The sequence below is a fragment of the Carya illinoinensis genome, chromosome 7 (genome assembly GCF_018687715.1).
Source record: "Carya illinoinensis cultivar Pawnee chromosome 7, C.illinoinensisPawnee_v1, whole genome shotgun sequence".
Taxonomy (NCBI): domain Eukaryota; kingdom Viridiplantae; phylum Streptophyta; class Magnoliopsida; order Fagales; family Juglandaceae; genus Carya; species Carya illinoinensis.
The window spans coordinates 44,033,720-44,043,501 of record NC_056758.1 but is presented as its reverse complement, the minus strand read 5'-3'; the positions used below and the strand labels follow the sequence as shown (position 1 = coordinate 44,043,501).

Genomic DNA, 9,782 nt, shown 5'->3' with positions numbered 1-9,782 from the left:
TACACCCCACATTCAGATCCCTATTTTAGAAAAAATCTTTAGAGAATAAATAGTAAATTCCCATATTTGAAGACTCACTATTCATTCTCTAAATCATTTTTATCAATATTTTATTCTAATATATAAAATAAATAATTTTTCAATCATCTACACTTTCTCTCATACTCATATTTATTATAGTTTTAAAAATAATTTAATTAATTAAGAAAATATAAAAAAATTAATTTTAAAAATATTATCATATTCATAAAAAAATAATTTAAATTTTTGTTTAAAATATTCACTAGAGTAATAGTTTAAAAAATAAGAAAAAATATTAAATAATTAAATTTGTAAATAGAAGTGAAAAAAAATAATAAAAAAAGAATAAAAAAATATTATTTAATATAATAGAGATAGAGATGAAAAATAAGATGCAGAGAATTTTTAAAAGATAAATAAAATCTAAAAAAATTTTTAAAAAAATATAATTTTAAATTAAATTATAAAGATAAAAATGAAAAATAAGATAAAAATACTCTAAGACAATCCTAACTTTAATTTCTTCACCACTACCACAGCAACCGTCTCTTTCTTTTCTTTGATTTCTATTTTTTTTTTTAGACAAATCCACCCCAGATTATGTCGGTAGAACAATATGCGTTATAATTCATTGGATTCTTGTCCCACTTTACTAATTTTCTTGCTGCAATTGGAAAGCTGCCAAATTTAATAGTTGTTTGTTAGCTGAAACGAAGTAAATAAAAGACAGCTGCGGCTTAAAGCATTGTTAATAGATTTATCGTATTATTATTTTTTAAGTGAAAAATCTCCATTCATTGTCGGCCAGCAACTTATAAAAACACGTGTTACAGTGACTTTTACAGCTGGATCTATAGAGGATCTGATGGGAATCTGACCCCAAGATTTAGCCGGATTCAATGCCTGCCGTAACTACATGCATTGGGTCCATCCCCTCACCAAAATATCTCGGGAAGCTCTCCTGATTCAATTGAGATTTTTTACTTTTTTTTATTTATTGATTAAAATAATATTTTTTTATAATATTATAAATTTTTTTATTTTAAAAAAATTAAAAATATACATATTAAAAACATTTAAAACACGTTAGCGAGAACAGAATTCAGACTGTAGAGCCACCCTATTTATTTCATATATTATAAAGATAGAAATAACCAAAAAAGAGAAGCAATAAATAATTTTTTTATACAAACCTCTCTTTTAAAGAAAAAATACAACTCCTACTAAAACAGTGAGACTAGGAGCGGGGAAGACGAGAGGAAGTCCTTTTCCTGGCCAGACCCCAACCACATAGTTAAAAAAGAAAAGTAAATTATGTATTTTTTTTTTTTTTTGCCCTTTACCGGATATGCTCTTCTATTTTCCTTTTTTTTTTATCTTTTTCTTTTTCTCTGTCAAGGAAAAGAAGATTCTATAAACCGACCAACACAAAAAATAAAAGAAAACAAAATTTCAATTTACAGGTTTTCCGTGATTGTACCCGTAATACGAAAGGTACCACCGAACGAACTTCTTCAACCCCGTTTGCAAATCGGTTGTGGGCTTGTACCCGATCTCACTTCGAGCCGAGCTTATGTTCGCGTGCGTGTACGGTACGTCTCCGTTACCGGGCATGTCCACTACGTTCCTCTTCGCCTTCCTCTTCAAATGCCTCTCCAGGATGCTCACCAGTGTCGGCACAGTCACCGGCGATGTGTTCCCCAGATTGTAAATCCGGTAAGGAGCAGCCCCCCTCTTCTTCCCGCCCGACCCGGTGCTCTTCCCGGCCGTGTCCAACGATCCCAAACAACCCTTCACGATATCGTCAATGTAAGTGAAGTCTCGGGCCAAGTCCACCCTGTTCTTGCCACGGTATATAGTTATCGGTTTTCCCTGAAGAATATTCCGCGTAAACGAGAAGTAAGCCATATCGGGTCTCCCCCATGGTCCGTACACCGTGAAAAACCTCAATCCGGTGATGGAGAGGCCGTAAATGTGGTTGTAAGTATGGGTGATTTCCTCGCCCGCTTTCTTCGTGGCAGCGTAGAGACTCGCTGGTTGGTCTGTCCGATCCGACTCCGAGAACGGCACCTTCTCGTTGAGTCCGTACACGGAACTCGAGGAGGCCCAGACGATCGCTGGCTGGGGATTCGCGGACTTGCACGTCTCGAGAAGGGTAACGAGCCCCGCGATGTTGCTATGGACGTAGGATTGAGGGTTCTCCATGGCGTACCTTACACCGGCCTGAGCCGCTAAATGCATCACGTGCGTGAAAGCCACCACATCCAAGAGCTTGTCCAGGAGTCTGGCGTCGTTCACGTCACCGTCGACTACGAAGATACCGTGGGTGTTGAGGAGGGACTTGCGGGCCTTCTTTAACGAGGGGTCGTAGTAGTTGTTGAAATTATCGAGTCCAACGATGCCGTCTCCGCGTCTCTTTAAGGCGAGGGAGACGTGGGAACCGACGAAACCGGCAGCGCCGGTAACGAGGACGGACATGCCGCCAGATCGGTGGATCTGGGCGGAATTACGGACCTGCTTCTCCCACTGGATACCGCCCCAGGAGGCGGACAAGTATCGACTACCAGAATCGACGAAACTCTGGAAACTCAAATAGGAGGCGGTGAGGGCAATCAAGAAGAGGGCCCACAAGAACATAGTGCTGGTGGAAGCGAAACACCGGTGGAACTGACGGTTCATGGTGTGGGCGCGCTCGATCTTGAACTTTCCCGGCGTTGAGGGGAACAGTTCGTCCTCCAAGGAACGCATTTTAATCCTATGAAGGAAGAATTATATATTTTCTACTAAAAGAATAGTAGAAGTTGTTTTATTTTAAAAGAAAAAGAAAATACAAGATTCGGATTGGAGAGGAAGGAAGGTAGAGATGCAGAGAAAGAAGAATGGGAGGGAAGGAGTGAGAATTTGCTGAGACTTTCCTGCATCTGCCATTTGAGGGGAGGTGAGAGGTGTTTATATATATGGGAACCCCTGCAGAGGAACGACAAAGTATACGCGTGAGTGAACGCGTTAAAGGACGGCCAGATAGATTGGAACTGGAAAGAGAGAGAAAGGAGGCCCGAGGGAAGTTCAGGGGTGTTATGGTCCTTCTGGATTTCTAGGACGAGACAGCAAACGCTGTATGAATATATGTATGTATATAGAGGATATTTTATTTTTTTTTAAATTTTTTTATAGTATAAATTAAGAATTTTATTACTTATAAATAAAGTTGCGTATTAATTTACATATTAATATTAATTTTTTTATATTTAAAATTTAAATTAATATTATTTTTAATAAAATTTATTTTTTAATTAATTACAATAAATTAATATAAATATTAGTGTATGTATTTGTAATTATATTTTTTTATAAATTAAATGATTATCGAACAAATAAGAGTTATTATATAGGAAAAAAATATGATATATTATCTTAGAAATTGACCGGGAAATGTACTCGCTTCCACTCAGTCGGTAAACTCCTGTTTTTTTTTTTTTTTTAAATTTTTCAGGCTTGAGGAATGTTTAATCTTCACGTCACATTGTTATAATTTAATTTAAAACTAAATTTTAAAAATTATATTTTAGAAATTAAATTATATCACAGGAATAATATAGTATAAATTTTTTAAAATAATTAATTATGCTAATGATCTAATAATAATAATATAAAAAGTATGTGGATTTGGAGCGAGTATTTGTTTTGGTTTAATCGAGAACGTGGTGCAATAGCGTTTGCGCGGATATATGTTTTACTGACAAGAACATTGGGCGCCATTGGTTGTTTGGGCAAGAAAGGATTGAGTAAGTATTACTTCCCACCGGAAGAACCGGTCGTGACTGGTGAGAAGTTGGACAAGTTGACCACACAGGCTAAATATGGGAAAATACCGGGATAGCCTGCCTATTCGATGGAATCGGTCATAGGTCCTTCGAGCAATATCAATTTTGGGGGAATCCAACCTGGGCGATGCTCTTCCTTCCTTCCAACTCCCTAGGCTCTTTTTTTTTTTTTTTTCCTCGAATATATATAAATAAAATTTTTATTACAAATTTATATTTTAACGCATCAGCACAGTTTCACAATTAAAAAAAATTGGCATTTTAATTTTCTTATAATTATAATTAATCTTACGATGTGTCAATAAGTGATGAATTGACATCTCAAGTTTACAAGCAAGCAAAATACATTTGTCATCTTTCCTTCCTTTATAAATTTTGGAAATTTTAATAACCCCTCTATAATTCCATCAAATAGTTTCTATCTCAACTAGTCGTGAGAAGGAAAAAAAAAAAAAACTAATCAGGTGAATCGGATAATTTAAATTAGAAAAAAGTTCAAGGTCGGACAAGTGCCTTTTCAATTTTTACACCCGTCAATGAAGTGCTGCCATGTAAGAGGAATAGAAAATTTCATTTTACACCCGCATGCATGATAACAAAAACTCATTTATCTCCCCTCTTATTGACCATACATTAAAATCTATCCTTAGCCATCAATTAAGACTTAAACTATACATACTCCTTTGTACTTCTATATATATGGGTATCATTCACTTGTATATCATCAAGTTTTACATTTGAATAACAACTCTTTCTCTTGCAATATCATTTCTCTTTTAATTTCATAACACATTATCAGCACAAAAGTTTTGACAATTTTGAAGTTAGTAGTCATCTACTTCAAGTAAGTTTTTCAATATATTTTTGTAGTTTCCAAAATGAATATGAAATGTTACATTACTTATTATTACTTGATGAAAACTCTATGTTTATTCTCTTGATTTTGTAAAAGTATTTCTTATTTATAATATAAACATACTTATATTCCTGATTTATATACGTAGAAAATGTCAAATTTTACAAAATTTGAATTCATTGCTCTTTACATTTTTGAAAAAAATTATTTGTTTTGGATCCTTGATACTGAGATCCATCTGGATGTAATGAACTTGGGAGATACAATTAGAGAAGGAAATCAAGGGTCCCGGCAGGACTACTATAAGACAATGATTTTCCTTCGGCACCATCTTCATGAAGAATTAAAAACTGAGCATCTCACGGTGAAAGATCCACTTATTTTGTGGAATGATTTAAGGAAGAGATATGAGCACCAGAAAACTGTAATCCTCCCAAAAACTCATCATGATTGGATGCACTTAAGGATGCAAGACTTCAAGAGTGTTAGTGAGTATAACTCTGCACTCTTTAAAATTAGCTCACTATTGAAATTATGTGGTGAAAAAGTCACTGATGATGACTTGTTAGAGAAGACATATACTACTTTTCATGCATCGAATGTGCTCCTGCAGCAGTAGTATCAAGAACGAAAGTTCAAAAAATATTCTGAACTTATATCTTGTATTCTATTAGCTGAGCAAAATAATGAGCTTTTATTAAGAAATTACCAATCACGTCCTATTGGTTCTATATCATTCCTTGAAGCGAATGGTACTAGATTTATACCATTCTCAGAAGAGAATGGTGCATATTTTCAAAGAAACTGAGGGCGTGGACATGGTAGGAAAAACTATAGAAGTGGAGGTCCTAGAAGCGACCACACTAAAAGAAATAATAATAGATATACACCGTACCACCAGAAGTGGTTTAACTCATAGAAGGGTAAAGGTCATCAAAACAAATTTTTAAAGAAAAATGAAGATGAATACCATAGATGTGGTATGACTGGACATTAGTCTTGTATCTATCGTACAGCTAAGTACTTAGTTGACTTATACCAAACTTTTATAAAAGAAAAAACAAAAAAATTTGAAACAAATTTTGCTGAATCATCAGATGCTTTAGATTCTATAGATGGAGAAGATATTATAAGTCTTGATATTTCTGATTTATTTGAGGATTCTAGTGGTAAAGTTGATCATTTGATTGGTGATGAAAGTGTTCATTTTTAATTAATGTATTTTCTTTATCTTATTATAAATTTTCTTTTATATTTTGCAATGTTTTGTAGTAATGAAAGTTTTATATATTTTGTAGAATCATGAGTCTTACTGATGAACTTTCTATCTATGAGATGAATAATATAGATGTATGTCTAACTAACAGTGTTACAACTCACACAATTCTTAAGAATAAAAAATATTTTCAAAATCTAACATTGAGTAAAACATACGTTCATACCATATCTAGTTCATCGAATTTAATTGAAGGCTCCGAAAGAGTTTATATTATGTTGCCTAATGACACCAAATTTTGTATTGATGATGCTCTATTTTCTTTACGATCCAAAAGAAATTTATTGAGTTTTAAGGATATACGTCGTAATAGTTATCATATTGAAACCACCAACGAAGACAATAAAGAGCATCTTTTCATTACTAAAATAATTTCAAGCCAGAAGCTCATATTAGAAAAACTGTCTGCTCTCTCATCTGGATTGTATTATACAGAAATGAGAACAATCGAATCACATGTGGTAATGCATCAGAAGTGCATTGACCCCAAAGTATTTATGGCTTGGCATGATCGCCTTGGACATCTGGGATCAATAATGATGAGACGAATAATTGATAATTCGTATGGGCATCTCCTAAAAAATCAGAAAATTATCCTACCCAATGAATATCCATGCTCTGCATGTTTCTCAAGGTAAATTGATTATCAAACCATCTATCTCAAATGTTGTTTTTGAGTCTCCATCCTTTTTACAAAGGATTCATGGAGATATATGTAAGCCTATTCAACCATCAAGTGAACCGTTTAGATACTTTATGGTTTTAATTGATGCATCAAGTCGATGGTCACATGTTTGTCTACTTTCCACTAGAAATATTGCATTTGCTAAACTTCTTGCCCAAATAATTAAATTACGATCACAATTCCCTGACTATCCAATTAAAACTATTCGATTGGATAATACATGTGAATTTACATATCAAGCTTTTGATAACTATTGCATGTCAATAGGAATAGATGTTGAACATTCAGTTGCCCACACACACACTCAAAATGGTTTAGCTGAATCATTAATTAAAAGGTTTCAACCAATCGCTAGACCTTTACTCATGAAATCAAAACTTCCTATTTCTGCTTAGGGACATGCTATATTTCATGTAGCATCGTTAATTCAAGTTAGGCCATCAACATATCACAAATATTTTCCATTACAGCTTGCATTTGGTCAACAACCAAATATTTCTCTCATCTTCGTATTTTTGGATGTACGGTATATGTTCTAATTGCACCTCCACAACGTACAAAGATGGGCCATCAACGTAAACTTGGGATATATGTTGGGTTGGATTCTCCATATATTATTAGATATCTTGAACCTCTTACAGGGGATATGTTTAAGGCACGTTTTGAGGATTGTCATTTTGACGAATCCATTTTTCCAACATTAGGTAATGAGAAGTCGGTGCCTGAAGTACGACAGAAAATTACTTAGGAAAATAAAATCCTTTTCCAATTTGATCATCGTACAAATGAATGTAAACTAGAGATTCAAAAGATTATTCATTTGCAAAGTGTTGCAAATCAATTACCGGATGTATTTACTGATACTAAAGATGTAGTAAAATCATATGTTCATGTTGTTAATATTCTAACAAGGATTGCAGTCCCTGAAGGAAAAGTTACCAAAACAGCAATAGGTGAGTCTAAGATACACCTGAAGCGTGGACGACCTATTGGTGCTAAGGACAAAATTCCTCGGAAGAGAAAAATACAAAATGAATTTGGTACTCCTGAAGAGTCTATACCCACAACACATGCCATAAGAGTAATTGATGCTCCTGAAGAGACTAAATCTCCTGAAAAAGAACCTCCTGAAGAGGTATTTAATGAAATGTCTTCCCTTGAAAATGGATAGGTACTTGAAAATAACAAGATCTCGATATATTTCATGAGTACCGGAGAAATTTTGAATAGAAATAAAACTGTTGTCGACAACATATTTTCATATAAAATGGCACTCGATATTACCAGAAGTAATGAAGAAATTAAGTCAAGAACTGTAAAAAAATGTCGACGTAGAAATGACTGGCCAAAATGGAAATCAGTTATTGAAGCTGAATTAAACTTGCTAGTAAAGCGAGAGGTCTTTAGATCAATTGTACAAACACCAAAGGGTGTAATACCTGTTGGATATAAATGGGTATTTAAACGTAAGTATAATGAGAGCCATGAAATTGTGCGATATAAAGCACGACTTGTTGCACAAGGTTTTCTGCAGAAACCAGGGATTGATTATGAGGAAACATACTCTCTTATTATGAATGCAATTACATTCAGATTTTTGATTAGTTTGGTAGTTACAAAAGGATTGGATATGCAGTTGATGAATGTAGTCACTGCATATTTATATGGATCATTAGATCATGACATATACATGAAAATCCCTGAAGGATATAAAATGCCTAAAACTTCTAATATGAGTACATCCAGAAATATGTATTTTATCTTCAGATATCTTTATATGGGTTAAAGCAATCCGGGCGCATGTGGTATAAACGCCTTAACGAATATCTATGGAAAGAAGGATTTGAGAATAATCCAATATGCCCATGTGTTTTTATTAAGAAATCAGACTCCAGATTTGTTATTATTACAGTTTATGTTAATGATCTAAATCTTGTTGGAACTCCTGAAGAGATCAGAATAACTGCTACATATTTAAAGAATGAATTAGAAATGAAGAACCTAGGCAAAACGAAATTTTGTCTCGGCCTGCAGCTTGAACATTTGCAAAATGGAATTCTCATTCATCAGTCAAATTATACAGAGAAAGTCTTGAAACACTTTTACATGGACAAATCTCATCCCCTGAGTACTCCAATGGTTGTTCGATCACTTGATGTGCAAAAAAGATCCATTTCATCCTTGTGAAGACGATGAAAAAATTCTTGGTTTTGAAATACTTTATTTCAATGCAATTGGAACCCTGGTGTATCTTGTAAATTACACTCGACCTGATATTGCATTTTCAGTTAATTTACTTGCAATATATAGTTCCGTACAAACTCGAAAACATTGGAGTGACATTAAACATGTCCTTCGACACCTCCGAGGTACGGTTGATATGAGATTATTTTATCAACATGGTTCAAGTCTACAATTAGTTGGATATATGAATGTAGGTTATCTTTCAGATCCACACAGAGGTAGATCTCAAACTGGATATGTATTTACTTATGAAAATTCTGCTATATCATATAGATATATCAAGCAAACACTATCTGCTACCTTTTCAAATAACTCAGAGATCATTGCAATTCATGAGGCAAGTCGAGAATGCATTTGGCTAAGATCAGTGATTCAACATATTCAAGAAAGGTGTGGTTTTCCAGTGATTAATGATAGTCCAACAATTTTATACGAAAATAATATTGTTTGTATTACTCAAATTAGAGGGGGATATATCAAAGGTGATAAAACCAAACATATTTCACTTAAATTCTTTTATACCCATGAATTTCAGGAGAAATGTGAAATTAATATCAAGTAGATACAGTCAAGTGATAACCTGACAGATTTATTCATAAAAGCATTACCAACTACAACATTTAAGAAGATTGTGCAAAACATTGGAATGAGAAGACTTGAAGACCTATTATCATACACTTTTTAGGGGGAGTAATGTCTTGAAGACTTGTGCTGATTGTACTTTTTTTCATTCACTAAGGTTTTATCCCACTGGGTTTTCCTTTGCAAGGTTTTAATGAGGCAATCTTAAAACACTTGGTGATATACATGAATATTGTACTCTTTTTCCTTCGCCATTGGTTTTTTCCCTCTGGGTTTTTCTTTGGCAAGGTTTTA

At 33.9% G+C, this 9,782-nt stretch overlaps 1 protein-coding gene across 1 annotated transcript; it reads right to left on the bottom strand.

Annotated features, from left to right (window-relative positions):
- Positions 1 to 1,113: 1,113 nt before the first annotated feature.
- Positions 1,114 to 3,020, bottom strand: LOC122316920 (UDP-glucuronate 4-epimerase 1). The gene has a single exon (XM_043133768.1). The coding sequence runs from the start codon at positions 2,767 to 2,769 to the stop codon at positions 1,474 to 1,476; it is 1,296 nt and encodes a 431-aa protein (XP_042989702.1). The 5' UTR covers positions 2,770 to 3,020; the 3' UTR covers positions 1,114 to 1,473.
- Positions 3,021 to 9,782: the final 6,762 nt, after the last annotated feature.